The 19,364-nt window shown below is 33.4% G+C and overlaps 1 protein-coding gene across 3 annotated transcripts in view; it reads left to right on the top strand.

Annotated features, from left to right (window-relative positions):
• The first annotated feature begins 6,335 nt into the window (after window positions 1-6,335).
• The window catches only part of retn (retained), a 73,258-nt gene continuing 60,229 nt past the window's right edge, over window positions 6,336-19,364 (top strand). For 2 of the 3 annotated variants that reach the window (XM_069039085.1, XM_069039083.1), the window contains exon 1: window positions 6,336-6,691. In XM_069039085.1, coding sequence (XP_068895186.1) covers window positions 6,638-6,691 — 54 coding nt within the window. In that variant the 5' untranslated portion in view covers window positions 6,336-6,637. The remainder of the gene's footprint in view (window positions 6,692-19,364) is intronic. The other variant, XM_069039084.1, reaches the window with a different exon arrangement.

The following is a 19,364-nucleotide window of genomic DNA, read 5'->3' as shown; positions in this document are numbered from 1 at the left end:
GGCAACTATATTTAGGCTTCTTAAAACTTTAAATTAAAGAATTTCTGGAACAATTATCTATAGCGGTTTTGCGAAGGCTATGCTTCCAACGAGACGGGACTCGACGCCATAATGCTCGACATGTGATAAACTACTTGATAGACAGCCCACGTTCCCCGAACCTTACACCCTTAGATTATTTCTTACAAAATATCGTTTTGAGAAGTAGAAGATGCGCTGAATAAGGAGGATTGCACTTTGAGTATTTGCTACATTGATAGTCTGTTAAATAGTCGTTGTTTTGATTCCAACGGGTGGTTTTTTAAATTTGGGGTCGAAGTAGGCGTTGAAGTGTCGATTGTGAACGCACTATACAGGTTACGGATCACGGATCAGCTGTTTAAATCGTACGCTTTTACACGAGTGGTGCGATCTCAATCGACTCTCCAACGCCTACTTCGACGCCAAATTTAAAAAAACACTCTTTATGTTTTTTACATTGTTATTCAGTAAGGGATCTCCATATTAAGTCACCCCACTCGTTTGCCTCAACTTCTTAGTGTCTACCACCTGACGATATTCTCAGGGCCAACAGCTAAATCTTATGCGACACTTTTGTATAGTCTTGCTCTTGATAGTATATTAAAACATGAGTGAAATTGCAATTAAGTACATACATTATATCATTAAGAGTAGAAGTGTCTCTTTTTGTGCTGAGCCCAGAGATTGAAGACCGAAACGCAGTTGAGGTCGACAACTGGGCGAAGCACAAAAAGAACTTCTACTCTGAATGATATACAGGGTGTTTTCGAAGTTGAAGCGTTCCTTTTAACATGTGATAGTATGCGTTGTTCTAAAGAGTTTTAGCCAAAATCACCTTAGTAAAATGTGTACGGCAATGAAGATACAATAAGTTAATTTTTTTGCAATTTTTGAAACCTGCTCCAATTTGCGCTGATTTGTTAGAAATTAGAGCTGACAAAAAAAATCAAAAGAACATGGACGTTAATCAAAAATACTGTCAGAGTTGTCATCTAATTAGTCGAAATGGCTTTATCATTACGAAAATAATGAGCTCACAGATATGTTGCTAATGTATGGGCAATGTTATCACGTTATCAGAATGCAGCTGCGGCGTCCAGAGAGTATGCAGAGCGATTTCCAGAAAGACACCATCCTGGGCCACGTCAATTATTAATCTAGTACAGCGGAGAAATAGACAGGACCGGACTCAAAATTTTAGAAAACAATAAAAATATACAATCAATTATCTCCGTGAATACAAACATTTTACTAAGAAGATTTAGGCTAAAATTCTTACGAATAATGTATAATAGTACCTCGTGTTACAAGGAACGCCTCAACTTTGAAAACACCCTGTATATGTACTATTTTATCTTCAAGCGGATCAAAAAAAAAATCGAACCTGAACTCACTTATTTATTTTTCTTTTCCTGCAGTTACAATCTACAAATTTTAAGGCACTAGTAATTTCTACTTCCCTTGTTATTGGTAGGTACTTGAAGTTTCGATAATATTAGTAAAGTCTACAATGCTATCCAATCTATCTGATGTACTTTCTGCAAATTTCCACGTAAAACATTCCCAAAATGGTGCATGATCGCGATTTGTAATTTTAGTATCCAGAAACTGCACGTTTGCGAGCATGAATCGGTACGGTTTGCAGTACGAGTCGCAGACGAGTATTGCAAGTACAAATACTCGCAAAATAGTTTCTGTTATACATACTTATAAAAAAAAAATTGTCCCAACTTATGCGGACATTTGTTAAATAAATGTTAAAGTACTTGTTTTAATGATTGGTATTAAGGATTTCTTTTTGTGTTGGTAACACTTAAATATTTAAATTTTAAAATCAACATCGCTCTTGTTTTCTGACATTTAAAATTTAATTAATTTGTTTTTTTGACATTTTCTTGATACATTTAGACCCGGTTGTATAAAGCGATGTCAAGTCGTTGTTAAAGTTAACATAATGTCAAGCGATCTGATTGGAGGATATTTAACATTTTATTTGAACCAGCCAATTAAATGGGCGGATTTCCGACTTGACGCGTTGTTAGCTGACACGATGTTAACTAAGCTTTTCTAATTTGCTGTTTTAACAAAGCTGTTAACGCATTCGTTTTGAATGCGTTAATAATCTATTAACACATCCGAAATTTAGGAACTATTTTCAGTTGGTAACACACATTGCCGGCAGCAAATTGACTCTGGTATTCTCTGCTTTTTGCCGCATTTCTAGATAATTCATCTTTAATTGCAATTTCACTTGCGAAAAATGACAATAGTTGATTAGTCTAGATTCAAATTTAGAATTTTACTTTAAATGTTAACCATGAAATAAATGTGTCACAAAATTCCCTAAATTACCAAAATTGACTTTATTTGTAAAAAAACATGTATTTAATATGCAAATTAGAAAAAATAGTACAAAAAAATCGTTTTACAAAACTTAAGAGCACTCGTCATTTACAGCCACTCCTGCCTGCGGCAGTCGTGCTGCAAATCTGACTCGTGTCTTAATATAAGTTTCATGTTTTAATATACTATTATACAACCGGGCCTTGGTATAATGAATACACCAGTCCATATGCAAGAAGTCGCCCAAAACGTAATTTTTATTAAATAATTTTAGTTAAATATTGCTTCTTTGTACTTAGTTTGTACGTTATTGTAAATAGAAAAACAATTTTAACGAGCCATGTACAGAATTGACATTGATTGTTGACAGAATCCTGATAACACGTGCCAACCGTCCCTCCCTTTTGCCGTACTAGGCCGGCAAGTCATGTGTGTGAGAAATTAATTTTGCGGTAGCAATATATGTAATACTAAGTGTCTATAATAGTTATTTGTGTATCAAGGCCAAAAAGTGCATCTTTTTTGTCCGAGTCTGGGTTTTCTAGTCGAGGCGGGGCCGAGACTTAAAAACAGGCGAGGAAATAAAGCACTTTTTGGCCAAGGTGCGCATTAAATTTTTTAGGCAACCGCACGAACTACAAAGCAAAAGACATCCTTGAAAAAATTACGAAATTATTATAGTATGTAATACATTTTAATTACAATGGTGCAACAAGAAGAAACTAAATACAGTGAAAATGTCTTACGTACTTGCTTTCTTTTCACAAAAAGCGAAGAAATATAAATAATATAAATGGTCGACATTTTCAATGTTATACAGGTCTCCAGATTTTTTCGGAAACAAGTCTTGTTTTGCAGCGCTTGCTTCGTCTGCAATGTCCGGCGGCGTATCAGTCATCGCTTCGTCAATTTCACTGTCGCTATCGACTCCGTCAACGTTCATGTTCTTACTTTTTCGCCAAATAACCACTACCAGAAGTAAACGATACAACACTTTCAAATAAAACAATTTGGTTAGATAAATTTAACTGTCAAATATTCGTTGATTTTCAGTCGGTTTACTCGGTTTTGTCGGTTTCGTTGTTAACTTACTAAGTAGACCAACAGATGGCGCCACGATCCATGCCTTGAAAAGTGCGTCCGAAAAAGAGTTATTTCTTGTCCGCATGGGAGTACGTAAAATTACCTTTTTCATTAAGGGTGCCTAAAAAATAATTAATTTTCGGCTTCCCTTACTGCAAAACACACCTTTACCTTTCACTTTAGATTAAGGTGGCTGCGATTTACCGACGGATTTCCTCCAGAAATTTACAACATCCGGTTGATTAAATGTTTTTATTTATTCTAATTTATATAAATCTAAATACATATTTATTTAAATATTATTAGCTCAATTTTGTAGGGTTCTATCTACCTGCACAACTTTCAAAATCACCCTGTAGCCTGTAAATACAAAGTGGCGAAAAATTATGGATAGGTACTATTGGAAGCATAAAAAGTGGGACATCAAATTTCTGTCAGTTTTGAAATATTCTATGTAGTTCAAGCTTTATTGTATTTTTTTTACAAAATTCTAGCTGACAGTTTAGAAATTTATTTTATAAATAAGGTAGATTTTAATTGGGACACTAATAACCAAAAAAACGATCAAATATCAAAATTTGACAGTACATAGTTATCAAAACTCGAACATTGCCTTGGTGTAAACTTTTCATTTTGATCAATCAACGACGGGAAAATAGTCCCTATGCTATTCTATACTGCATGGAATAGACTGTAGTACCTACATGTTCAAATGAGAACCTGGACTGAGTCGGTGTTGAAAAAAGTAGACCATGGAAATTTGAATTTCCCGCCGTTTGACAAGTATGAAATTTGTTTATGTCTAATCGGCACATAATTGAACATTTTTGTTTTTAGCAAAGTGTGCTCTTGGATATTTGCTTTGAGAATAGGAATCGTTAGTAATGTTATTCTATTTTTAATGAGGTAAAACATTGCAAAGAAAGAAAAAGAAAACAGAAAGATTTTTTGTTTGTAAATTTTAGGTTAGCTGTCAACATGCTCTAATTACACCTGTCAATTTACACTTAAAAAAACAATTGACGGTTTCCAACGCCTTCCCAGCCCTGGATTTCATTTGAACGCCCGATATTAAAGTTAAGGATATTGTTGTTTGTGAAAGGGGAACATAATCAATGTAAATGTTTAATTCAATTAATTTTTAGCCAAATCAATACAGAATGCAACCAAAAAAAATAAAAATTTTGAAATTAAATAACTAACATTAAAATTAAATTAAATTAAATAATTTTTGTTTTAAATTCTAATAACGGGTACTTCGTCCTCGTACCCGTATAGCTTATCGAATATGACGTGGGATACTTTGAATTAAGTTTTCAATCTCCGCCTGGGGGATCTGTTGCCACAAACTAGGTAGCAACTCACTCAGTTCTCGAATATTCTCTGGATAAGGCAAATGGTCTACCAGACCGTTTCCAAAAAGATTTCAAGACGTGTTCAATGGTGTTGAGATCCGGAAATCGTGTATGGTCAGCTGGTGTTAATAGAGGTGCTATGTACCTATAGACGAAAATTGCCTAAACCAAATGCTTTAAATCGACTTCTTACTGTTTGAACGTCAACTGTTGGTCCACCAGCATGTCGTAAGGCATTTCGTATTTGTCCTGTAACGCTCGATAGAAAGGGTGCCTTCTCTTGTTAGAAGCATAGGTATAACGATCGTGTCGAGCTGTTGTACTTCGCGGACTTCCACATCTAGGCTGTTGTCTACCAGAATTTGTCTCAATAAACCGATTCCACAGTCAACTTACAACACTCTGGCTAACCCCAAAATGTTGGGCTACTTCTACAGGGTCATTATAGAATATTGTACCATCGTAGTTGGCGTTGAAAACCCACACAAATTTTGGATGTGCCGCAGCCTCGTAACGTTAGACAAACTAGTAGACAAATTTACACTACCGCCAGAACCGCCACCTATCGGCGATACTAGTCTCACTCATGTTATGAAGCTTGCGGCACATTCAACTACGCCACCAACGCCTACTACGATGGTACAATATTTTTATTATGATGGGATCACTTTCAAGCATTCCAATAGCCCTATTCACTTCAAACTCATCCAAATACCATCTTCTTTCCATATTTGGCAAAAGCAATACGGTACAACCGTACAGTACATACACACAAATTGGGATAAATGATTATTCCCGTTAACGTTAAAAGATCAACATTTCATCGAAAAAGAATTCAGTAAAAAGTATAAGAAAAAAAGAAGTTCTTTTACACAGATTTGGTACAGAAAACTACCATGACGAAGTTGTTGTAAAATTTTCTTTATTTTTATTAATATGTATTTAAAAAAATTCAGCAATATCCCTAACTTTTTTGGCGCAGTGTATTTAAGTATCTACCTACTCAACAGTTGGTGTCGTTGGTGATATAAATTTTGCGGTATTTAATACACGGATAATTACCAATATTCATTAGGTAGGTTTACCTCCTACATACCTACACAGTTTTTGGTTCCAGTGCAATTGTGGGGACACATTCACTCTTTATGCATATACCCCTAGATAATTAAAGTTAATATTCTGTCACCAATGAGTATGTGATAAATTACGTTCTTCCCATTTTTTGTTTTAATATCTAATATTTATTAGATTTTTAATTGCTCCCTACATTCCAACTTTTATTTTAAGAGAGTGAGAGAAGTAGGTTTGTTCAAACGCCCAGAGCAATAAAGACAATAATGGAGGAGCGGTTTTCAAGACAATCAATCTCGAAACCTGAATCAACATTGTATACAATACCAAGTGCTATTGGATAATGTATGCAATAAAAGCATGTGATTACATGTAAGTTCTGAAAGTTGGGGCCGCCCCTCCACTCTACAAGCTCCTCCTGAACACACCATTGGCTCATTCGAACATAGACGGGGAGAAGTACGCAAGACGCCGGTCTGATCCAAATGGGCAAGGAGACTCGTGTTGGCGCTTGTTGGTAACGTTTCGTCGAGTATTTCGAATAGAAGTTAACAGTAAAACACATGACATAACCTAAAAATTTATATGCGAACTGCGTGTTTGTGTTTACGCGGTCGTGCGCGTCTTTCACGATTATTATAGTGCTTTCAGTTTTTTTTAAATTTCGTTTCAAAGTGTGGTGTGCAGGGTGCTTAGGGCATTCTGCGACAGACAAATCAATCAAAATTCGCGTCAAAAACAGAGAACCCGTTCCGGTGTACGCCATGGAAATGGATCCGCAAGAACGGGAGAGTGATCTAGGAGATGACAGTCCCGTGGTGAGTCCTTCCATACTTTTATGACATGATACTCTTTATTGTTAAATATATGTCAAGATATCAAGTATGTACTCAGAACTAATCACATGTTTATTCGAAAGTACACCCAGTAGGTTTCTATGATTATGTTTCTATAGGTATTCTAAAACTTTTTGTCCAAAATCGTTTATTTGCAGTAGGATTCTTCTTTTCATTAAATAGTGTTTTTTTAATGGTGATAATGATCAGTACATATATATTGTACCTACTTAAAATAATAATTTTTTGTAGCTTGACATTTTGATCGAAGTTTTTGTAGGTACTGAAATTAACAGGTTGCTTATCTAGAATTGAATAAAGTACCTTTTCCTATTTGATAAAAGAAATCTTTTCTTTCATTGTCACATAAAAGACACACATCCATTTTTCTATTTTCAGTCTTGAATGCCTTTTCTATGTTAATAATTTTTTAAAGAGATTTTGGCCATTTGGTTTTGTAATAATCTCAATTAAGAAGTATTTTGGAACATGTTCATTTTGACACGTATACAGGTAGGTATCTACCTACATTGGTTGGTCTTTTAAATAGTAAATATCAATACTAAGTAATCAAGTGATAGATAGTGTCAACATTTCTCAAAATAGTACTAAATTGCATACATTTACATAACAATGATTGACAATAAACTTTTCTAGTAACATGAAAAAAATTGTGTAGAATCAATGTTTACTTCAATTGTCATTGCCAGTACCGAAATGAAAAATTTGCATTACTGATTAAGTGATTACTGATAGCAGGTGATTAAATGTGTGGTTGTTTTGGACTAAAGTTTTTGACATTTACCATGAGTGGCAAAAACGTTAAAGATAGAAAGTTTTGCAATCATTTTAGAAATTGTATTACATATTTATTTTATTTATATATGTATAATGTATCTACTTGTAAATCTTGATCTTATTTTTTCTGAAACAAAAAATTAATTGTTATCGAAGATTTCCGTCCTCTCCAAGAACCGTAACGGAACGCTTTGCATTTTGACAAAAGCATCAATTTGAAAAGTTTTCAATACTGCACTGAAGTAATGTATATTGAGATGCAGTGTATAAATAACACCCTTATAATTGTGGTTGATTACCAGTGGCTGCCGGAAGGTAATTTACCTATGGCCGGTAGTAGTTTGACCACAGTTAGGATTATCTCATGTTCTCGGGAGTGAATTTGAACTCGCCGAAATTATGCACACTTACTTACTGTAGAAGTGTAGATTGTCTGCATACCTACAGTTATATCTAATGTTTAAATCAGAGTGCAAAAGATGATCTCTTATTCGTCTACAAACTCTTACGGAAAAGTTTGTCGGTATATCTATTATGACTCATTTTAGTTTTATACGAAGTTCATTTCAGTTTTATGCAAAATGAATCATAACTCACAAGACACTTAGGTACATAAGACTTTCGATATTTTAATGATACCCTTATAATTTACAAAGCCTTACAAGAAATATGAATTTAAAAAACTTCCAAATTTCACGTGTAAAAAACATAGGTATGTATTTCCTTCGTCTGTTTTACATGATCTATGCAATACATATAAAGAGCGATCAAATTAATTTGTAATCGAGTTATCCATGAACCCGAAATCATATGTCGTTATGTACTTGAACTCTACGCTCCAATAAACACATCTTGAAAGCCAGGTAAGATCTGGACATATCAGTCGCAGAAGACATACGGATTCAAATCCATGATGACTCGTTACAAATTAATTTGATCGAGAAATTATACGGATTTTATGTGCTATTCCCTTTATTTGTATCTAATTTATAATTTCATTTTAAATTTCGTATTATTCTGAAAATACGAAAAATTTTAACATAGACCAAATCTGTGTGAATTATAAAATCTCTATTCAGTCTAGGATATTAGGTATAAAAGCAAATTTGTGAAATTATCGAAAATTTCGATTTTCTAAAGTAGGTTGATCTGCTGAAGTTATAAGTACATACATAGATATATCGTTGTTTTTTGTCAATACTAATATTAATGATATCTAATGGAATATTTGTAGATAACAAAAAAAATTCTGATGTAACAGTTAATTTACCCACCTACTTTTAAATAGAAGTAAATATGTATTTGTTGAAAAAAATACAGGATGTCACTTTCTTGAATCACTAGAGACGATCGTCATTATTATGTCTTAACCCTCCACCACCCGGCCGCACGGCAATTTTGCCGGAGTACATATACTATTACGGATAATACGCAGCGATCAATTAAAAAATAAATTGAGTCGGCGTGTTACCTATGGCAACCCATGCTATAGCATAGGCTCCAAAGCAAACTCGATTTATTTTTTAAATGATGGCTCGGTACTACATATCAAGTTATAGTGCAGTGCTTATCAACATAATTACCGGCGTCTCGCCTCCACATTTTGACTTTTCTGTGTTATGACATGAGTAGGTATAATAATATACCTTTTTGAATTTCAACTACCAATGTGTTCTCTAAGTCTAAAATTTTAAAGTTTTTAAAAAGAGATTGCGGTAGGTACTATTCCCGTTGCTGAAATTATAAGTGGTAAAATCGAAATTTTTTCTAAACACCAAAGATTTCTGATAGCAACGGAGAGTTCTGTTACATATATGTCTGTGTTATATTGTGTGAATTTGGAACAGCTATAACTAAAAGATATGCTTGCTTTTGTTGTTTATTTAAAATAATAATGTCTGGTCTGTTATGCTGAATATGAATGTCAGTTAAAACTGTACGATCAAAATATAATTTGTAATTGTCATTTTCCAAACAACTTTCTGGTTTATAAATATGTACCTATAATATTATTAATGTGAATTTGATGATACCGATATTTTAATGTTGCTAGAAATACTTTGGAAAAAAGCGAATGTTATTAACAGGTCACTGTACAAATATCTACCTGTTGACTTGCAGAATCACGATTTTATTTGTTTTAATTTATATTCATCAAACGTGAGGAATTTACAAAGATGGTGATGGTTCAAGTTGGTTAATACCAAGGTAATTGTGGGCAGGCGCATTCAAAGTTTGTAGAGAATACGCGGTCCCTATGGATATGCGCTTTGATATCACATTATTACGACCGCGGTGAGCCTCGGACGAAATTCCCGCCCTACCATTGGGAGAGGACATCATCAAGCCACGCCTTACATATCTCCATTGGACTCTTGTCTACCTCGCGGTTTCATCAATTTTATGCACCCCTGGGCACCTACTGTATAAAAAATCTTTGAAAGACGAACAGAAAAGGCATGCTTTGACAGGAAACATAATTTAACTATGTACATATATACAGGATCGCTAAAAAGTATGGATACAGCAAAATATTTTCAGAACGGTTTAGCAGAGAGCTCGTTGAAATTTGGCACACTGGTATTTTAGAAGTGTTTAAATTTTATCTGAGATTTTTTTAAATTTTCTAACATCATTTATCTTGAAGATACAAGGCTAACATGATTTATTTAAATGGCACAGGGGGTCAAATTTAATATTTTTAAAAAGAGTAGGTATAACTTTGTGAATTAAACGGTGGAACAAATGCATCATATCTTATTTTAATCAAAACTTTATAAAACATTATCGAATTAGTTCGATAATTCCATTAATTCCAATTGGAAATGTTGTCTTTAGGTCTTTAGTTATCATTAGTTCTTTGCCGCCTGTATTTTGACCAAAAAATAAATAAATGTTAATAACAAGTGTAAAAATAAAACTTAACTGAAACAGAATACATTTTAATTAAAAAAAAAGTTTAAATACAACGCGAAATATGTACCTAGGTACATAATTTTTATGCTAAAAAGATTTTCAAAATGGCGGCGATGTGGGCATGTGTTACATCACTGAATTCACAAAAAAATACTCTTTTCAAAAATATTAAATTTGACTCCCCGTGACATTTAAAAAAATCAAATTAGCCTTGCATCTTCAAAATATGTAAATGATGTTAGAAATTTAAAAAAATCTCATATGATAGAAGTCAAACACTTCTAACTATGTGCCAAATTTCAACGAGCTCTGCTAAACCGTTCTGAAAATATTTAGCCATATCCATACTTTTTAGCGACCCTGAATATTTGAAATAGGTATAGGTACTTGCCTAAATAAAACAAGTGGAAATAAAAATGTGCATCATTAGGTATAATAGGAAACATTGTAACAATGTATGTACTGTAAAATATTATATTGTATCTACTAAATTGTCGCGTTATAAAAATTTTATAAAACATCGTTTTTTATACTGCACATGTACCTACTTTGTGTTCCAAAATTGCTGTTTCAATTACTAATTATTATTTATGCAAAGGGATAGGTATAAGAGTAATTTTTTACCCAGAATGGTAATTACGTACGTAAAGTGTTTATTGAATTACATATTTATTTTATTTGAGTGCCATGGAAATTTTTGACAGTGTTTTTGTTCGTCCACACCTATGTAATTAATTGCCTGCTTACGAAGTAGAAAAAGTATAAAACGATTATACAGTATACAGTAAGTTGGGCATAATAGCACTTGTTATCTACAAAAATTCGTATCTAAATAAAATGTCTCAGAAATTTCTAAATTTTAATCGAAATTTAATGACTAGAAATAAAATTTGTCATTGACGTCAAATGTTTTCAACATGTGCAAACTGCATGCATTAAGAAGGCTGCAAATATAAATACCTACTAAAATGACGTCGGCTTTAATAGATTCGCTGTAAAATCGTCTGTGATCCTCTCTTGATAGATTTACAACCCATCTATAGAAATTTCTATAGAAAGCATCAATTTTAAAAATAAAACGACATTAAGTTTGACAAGGGAAACATAAATTGTCATTGCACCGTACAAAATTGTATTTACAAGGGACGGTCAGATTTAGTAGTTCTTAAAAGAACAACAAAAGGGGCTGCAGTGGTTGCTGAGAGATAACGGTATTTAAAAGGGCATGCTGTAGAAAGTCATTTGTCCTTGACAGTTAATGATTGTATTCCATTTCTTGAACAAATATTTTTCATAATTAATGTAATCTTTTGACCAGGATTTTGGAACGATTGCTTGTACGTAGGTAGCTATTATATTATTTGAGATATTTATGTACTAAGTATATCTTTTAGAAAATAGTTCAATGATAATAAACAATTAAAGTATAAACCTATATTATAGGTACTGTAATATATCGAGCGATCAAATTACATAATTTCATATATCGAGATCTAACCTGTGTTTCAAGATGTGTTTATTCGAGCGTGGAGTTTAAGTAACGACATACGATTTCGGATTCGTGGATAACTCGATTATAAATTAATTTGATCGTTCTTCAGACCAATCTAACAGGTGTTCAATTGAAAAGTTCATCGAATTAGCTTTGACTTTATTTTTTAAGAGACACAACATCGTAAATTAAGTTGATTAGACAAAGATCAAAGCCAATTCCATGAACTATTCAATTGAACACATGTTATTTGACAAGATAGAGAAAAAAACAACCGAATTTTAACTCACCCGTTAAATTGTCTCCTTTTTCATTAAATTCCTAGAAGGATAAGGTACCTATGTAGAGTGGATTCCAAAAACATCCGTGTTGTCAAGTGTCACAATTTGTGAAAATTTATTATTCGCAATGTAGGTAGGTACCCGGCTGAAAGTTGAAACTCAACTTTTGATTGAAAGTGTACCATGCTTCTGGCACAATTGTTCCCCAGAATAAGGAAGACTAGCATCCTTGGCACTAGATTAGGATTAATTGATCTAATTAAATATCACTTAGAAGACATCAGTTGAAACAGAAATCTCCGCCAATTGCATCAATTAGTTTTGATTTAATAGAACAGACAAAGACTGAGGAATTGGAAAATTAAAAATAATTAACTGGAGGCATTTTCTAAAATTGTCTACCCCGTTCTTCAAAAATTTGTTGTCTGTCTGATGAAAATAGTTTTTACGAAGCAAAATTTCTCACGTATGTGTGGCTCCTGCATTTCGAAATACCTACTTCTCTGATTGTTTCAAATAGTATCATTCTGGATAATTGGTCAAACTTTAGGTATATGTAATTTTGTGAATTTGGGGTTGTGTGATTTTTGCAATTATCCACTTTAGTTGGTTCAGTCAGAGAATGATAAACCTGGCGGCGATTAGGACCGCGAATTTTAGGAGTGTTCACTAATAAATGCCACCGCATAAAAAACTGACTCATACCTATCTAATTACATTCACCTTGCGAAATTGCACTTTTATAGTTATGGTATTTATACGTTCCGGCCCGACCTTTTCCTTTCAACATTATTAAAACCTTTTTATTCAGTAAGAAAATTTAGAAACCCTTTGATGTGCACTTCAATATTAGGTAATTAGGTATAGGCGTCTATAAAAGTTTTAACGTAAAATACAAAGTGAAATAAAGATTGTCAGATGTTAACAAAGGGTTTGAACGAATTAAACCTTTTTTACAGAATATTTTTAAGGAATTTATTTCATTGTATTAAGTGTATACCTAAATGTTATTGTGATTTTGCTGTACGTTTCTTGGCTTTATAATAAAAAAAAGAATCTTTCCTGGTTATAAACCAGAACAATAACTTGGAAAGGCGTGTTCAAGCGGCGTGCAACCAATCAAAGACTGCGTGTTACCTTTGTTTTACGACTCTTCAAGAATTAAACCACCAAATTTAATTACATGTAAAACTTAGAGTTAGACTGACTTACTGTATGATGCAAAAAGAGAATTCGACGAAGGTCATTAAATTATTGGTTTAGTAAAATTCCTAAACTATCATTGCAAAAGTCATTAGATATCAGTCGATAGTTTAATATAAAATCTAATTTGTTTGCATTGGAGAGACAAACAAATTAGTCAAATCGTAATGGCGTTTCATCAATAATTTACAAAATTTCCGTTTAATATACATAATTATCAAGAACTACTACAATAAAATGTTGTTTTGATGTGACTCATTGGTAAATATATGGGTAATCACATAGCCAGTATAATTATAAAGTAAACACTTCCATTAGTCGGGTATAGTAGATTAATAAAATGGATGAGTGTTTTCGGGTTTGTCCATCCAAGATTTCTGGAATAATTCGATGGTTACTACATTGTCAACTGTCCAGTAGAATAGAATCAATCAGTGTAGATGAATGATGATCGATTCGAGCACTATTGAATACTGATTCATATCGGACTCACGGAGAGTTGCGATTCCACAAGAAGATTATCTTAATCGAGTCTGTGATGTCTCTTTGTGTAAAACCAAAATTGATTCATTTATTTTGTCAAATGGAAATTGTGATATATTATTGTCAAAGTCATCAGATATCAAAACCCTTACATATACCTACTTAAGATACTTGACTAAAAAAGTCCGTACTTAATAGGAATTAGTACGGGGTGATCAAGAAGGACTCTTTAAGTTGGCAACACTGGATCGTATTTTAAATCGTAGGTATAACAGAAGTAACTTCCGGTTGTTGGTGGCTTGTCGTTGTGAATGCTGTACCTATATCAGATATTTGTCAAATAAACTAACAAAACATATCCAGTTGCAGTGTTATAAATAACCGAATTAAAAAATTTTCTTAATTGTACTGACAACTTAAACAGTCCTTCTTGATCACCCGGTAGTTTATTTAACAAGTTTGTCTGTAAATTGGGCATGAGTGGGCCAGTTTAATACGCGAGTGAAACGAGCGCCAAAAAAGACCCAATTTACACACGAACGAGTTGAATACAACTTTTTTTTTTTTGTTAAAGGATCCAAATCGCTTAAAATCTTTAAAATTAGCCTGACGTTTCGTTTTGACAAGTTGTGACAGGAGAAAATTCTCAAATTCTGACAGTGTCGAACAAAAAAAATGTTTATACAGGGTGGTCCCGATATAACCTGCCAAAAAAATTCTGGGTCATTGGAAGGACCTAACAAGTCCAAAAAAAAACCTCTTCGTTAGGTCCAAAATAATGGGGATAAATTAACCCCTATCCACACCCATTCGACGCTGCTGACCACAAAAATACGTACCTACTCAGGAATTAATTGTTGGTGTTTGTAAGGATGACAGTATCTAAGCAACATAGGTACCTGTATCGTTTATGACAAATCTCAAATCTGACAAACTAAATCAAATTAATGATATTTATTGAAAACGCTGTACACTGCGCGCGTTAATTCACCAGCTTATTTAGGTACAAAAGTTGATTTTGTAGACTGAGATGAATGAGTAATAAATAAAGTGGTGTTCCTCAATGTGTAAATAAATGTAGAGGTAGTGTGTGCAAAATTGTGCAAGAACTGTGTAATAATAAGAGTATCGTCTTAATTGTGGTTAAATAGCCAAAATAATGTATTGAATAAATTTATTTACACTTTACATATTCGTACTTTCAACTCTAACTGAGAATATCTACTAACTCCTGAAAGGTAAACTAGACTAGAAACATTATTTTATAATAAATGTTCTGTGTGCCTTCCGTTGGCATTTAAGCACATTTGAGTACGCTGGTACCAATTTTCATACACAGAATTCAGCATTTCTGGGGTTTTACGAATCTGGTTCGCGGCGTCTGTTACGCGTTTCTGGAGTTGGCTTTTTGTATTTATTTCAACTTCGTATACCAAATCTTTCGTGTGGCCCCAAAAATTAAAATCCAGAGGGGTTAAATGGATGAGTACAACGAGACGGAAGGACTCCTTCAGGAAAACGCTCGCCGTATGGTCGCCTTGCCGGTCTTGAATTACCACGTGTTTCGCCATAGAGTAAATGCAAATCGGCGTATTCTTGTTTCGTGAATTTCATAATTTTTGAAGGATTCGCAAATTTAAAATTAAACTTGACAAATGTCATAGGTGTTGCAGGTACCGTTGCTAAAGAAATCGCAGCCAAGTAACCGGAATTACCTTTTTAAAACCGATTAACTCATTAGCGTACAGCAAATTTTGACCAAATTTTCAATTATTTTTATCTCGAAAACGAAAAGACTTTTATTAGAAACTTTTTTTGTGTATGAGTTCTACTCATCGTCACCTATTACTGGATTTCTTCTGGCAGGTTATATCGGGACCACCCTGTATATTTTCGTAGGTACTTACTTCTCTAAATAATCCCAATGTTAGGGGCCGACAGGATTGGATTAGCCGCAGTCAGAAATAGAGCAAATTGCAAAACTACCTACATGTTAGTTTTTGAGTTATATGCTAATAAAAATTTTAAAAAATAGGTAGCTATCCTACGAGTACATTAGTTAAATTTTAAATACGAGAGCAACATTTGTTTCTGAAGCAATATCATCAATTTATTTATTACAATCGAGTCTTTCTGCGTTCAATTTTATAAGAGCTTCTAACAACATTTGTCTTACAGAAGACCTTAACAATAACTATTAATTTAAGTAGGAACAATAACTCCTCACAAGACACTTGAATACATCAGGTATGTATCGTAGTGTGTAAAGGTGAAACAATCTTTTTGTTCGACACTGTCAGAATTTGAGAATTTTCTCCTATGTGAACGGATTTTGATAAATGTCACCACTTGCAAAACGAAACGTCAAGCTAATTTCAGAGATTTTAAGCGATTTGGAGCCTTTAATGGGCTCGTCGAACAAAAAAACGTTGTATTCAACTCGTTCTTGTGTAAATTTGGGCTCTTTTGGCACGAGTGGGCCAGGTTAAACGCGAGTGAAGCGAGCGTTTTAAAAAGGGCCACAATTTACACAAGAACTGGTCAAATAAACTACTATTTTTTCCTTAAATAATATGGTCGAAAGTGCGTCTTTAAATCTTTTGTGGTTTGAAATATACATTTTTCATTCAAACAGTAGGTACCTATGGAAACGATTAATGACACAGGTATTTCAATTTACTTTTTTTGTTACAATTTTCACACTGTAGTGCAGGTATAATAAAAAATAGCTTATAATACACGTTTATAAGGACCTTTAAAGCACTTGCGACGTTAAAAGCACTCCGCTATGCGTTGTGCTCTTAGGGCCTGATTTCAAGTTGACTTGCGACGGTCGCAGTTGTTGTTGTCATGGTAACGTCGCAAGCGAGAAAGATGACGCATATTGGTAATTAATGTGTAGGACAAAGATAGCTACACATTTGCGCTGCACCACCTATTTGCGACTATGACTTGAAATCGGGCCCTTAAACTCGTCGTGCGTGATTTAAAGGCTTCCTTATAAACTTGTATCATAATATACTATTAAATCCACTACGGTAACATTGCAAGGTAATGATGTAACGATGTATCTTTGTTTACATTGTATTACCGTTAATAATAATAATAACAATAATTGATTTTTTTATCTGAAAATTATTTTCCATATTTTTTTCATGTAGGTATGTACATGTAAACATCCTCGATAAGGTACTAAGTGATTAGTACGCTAATTTTGGGACACCTGTATATACCTATAGTTAAAGTAAATACATTGGCGAGTTCTTCCACTGGTTAAAATTAACACACGTATTTCAGATACAGCCTGTATATACCTACTCATCAAAATTAATTTGAATTGTAACCATGACGCAGCTGTTCGTCTTTCCTTTATAAATTCCCTAAAACTATGGTTATTACACTGTAAAATATTCTTCCGAAATTGAGGATCAAACGGTGGCATGTTCCTTTGTTTCGCGACATGTTTTAATTAAGATGTTAGACACTGAAGAAAGAATTGTATTGTGGCCACGTTCTCGTGGAATTTTACTAATTTGGCATTTTGCCAGGTAATTAAACGTTCCTAAATAAATTGCCACAAATGATATAAAAACATAAATGTGGGCGCGAGGCCAAAATATTTCAAATTTGTTCGAACAAATCTGTCCAAACAATTTTTTGATTTTGATATGAATCAAAGATAAGGCCTTTTTAATTTAATTGTAAAATTCCAATACAAATTATTTAAATTGTGTCCAATTAAGTTGATTTTAATTATGTCTTAATGATAGAAGTTTGTGAAAGTTGATGGATGCATGCACGGTCGGCAACAATATTTCGATATTTAATTGTTGTGCAATATTTGAAGAGAAAGTTATCCAAATGAATATTTTTATCGGAAACGATGCCAAATCGTTCATAAAAGTTAAAAATTGTTGTTTTTTATGTACGTATATGAACATTGCAAATGTGTATTAACTCAATGAAACCACCTATTCCTGTGTTGGATAATTTTATCCAGAAAAGCGAAAGTATTTTTTTAAGTCTAAATTGCATATGACAAATTATAAGTTTGAGATCAGATGCACTGACACTAATTGAACTTCTGAAAAAGTCGGTCGGTCGCGGAAACGCTTATCACATGAAAGAAAGCTCACTTTGTGCTTTTCTTGTACATTGAAAATTTACTAAAGTGGAGGATTTTTGTAGTCCTTACGTAACGGATTTTCTCCGGGATTTGTGTTTCTATTCGGAAATATGTGCATATATGTACTTACAAGCACTGTTTAACGAAAACTTACCTTTATATTGACGTAATAAGTGCTTTGTATAAATTAAATATAAATTCCAACCACGCACAATTTTGTTTTATTTGCGCAGAACGTTATAAAATATGTAGTGCAATCTTTGTTTTTTTATGTAGGTACCTATTTGTTACAAAATTTATGTGGTACGTATTTTTCGTATGATAAAAGAACCTTTTAAGTATGTATGTCAAATAGTTATTTATTGATAGGCCCATATTAACTGCAGCAATATTTATCGCGTATTAATTAGATATACGCATACATGTATTTACGTAAACATGCGTTGTATAAGTGTACACTTTTATATTATCTTATACTCGTAAGTATGTGAATTTTTCGAAATTCTTAAATTACTTTCAATGGATTAATGGCCGTAGAGATTCGACTTAGGTGTTTCAACCCCTGGTGTGATAAAACACCACACCTCGTTTTATAAATTCAATTATTCAAATATTTTGGTGTGCATCGCATCAGCCAAAACAAATATTCAAAAGCCGCTATAAATACTTGGTGACAATATTAAAATGGAACTGTATATTAATATGAATGTAATGTTGTGGGGACTTCCCGCTGGCTGCCATGATAAATCAATTCCCTACATCGCTGTACTAATAGTGTCCTCAGTGCCCCCATGGAGATGCTGCATTATTTATGACAAATTTATAAATCTCGAACCAGCCCACGCCCGTGTCCGGTCCTCGCCTCGTACGAGCTTCCAGCCTCTATACATTGGCTTAGTTTTCTGTTCTGAAGGACCAACTAATAAGTAGATTATGAGAGCTGGTGATACAGTGTTCCATTGTGGATTGAGGAATTGTATGATGTATTAATGGAACGACGGATTGTCAAATATTGAGTATGATAAAATTGACACAAGATGCCTCAAAGTATTCAATGAAATATTAATGTAAGGAAACTATAAACCGTGGTTCTTTAGTTTGTTTAAATTTTTCTCTTTGTAATAACCAGAGATCTATTTAATACATAGGTAATTATGAAGACTAAATTTGAAGATGAAAATCAAGTTTAAGGGAAAATAGTTTAAATTGTATAAAAGTATTAATGCTAGCCATGTCAGCGAACGCTGCAGATGCTGTTATTAACTGAAACATTTGAATTAAAGGGATAGATTTACGATATATGTACACAGATTACCAAGATTCATTAATAAAAATTGTCTAGTTAAGGGTTGACCA

Source organism: Tenebrio molitor, chromosome 2 (genome assembly GCF_963966145.1).
Source record: "Tenebrio molitor chromosome 2, icTenMoli1.1, whole genome shotgun sequence".
In the NCBI taxonomy this organism is placed as follows: Eukaryota; Metazoa; Arthropoda; class Insecta; order Coleoptera; family Tenebrionidae; genus Tenebrio; species Tenebrio molitor.
Note: the sequence above shows the minus strand (reverse complement) of the source record. Positions and strands in the feature narration are given on the sequence as shown.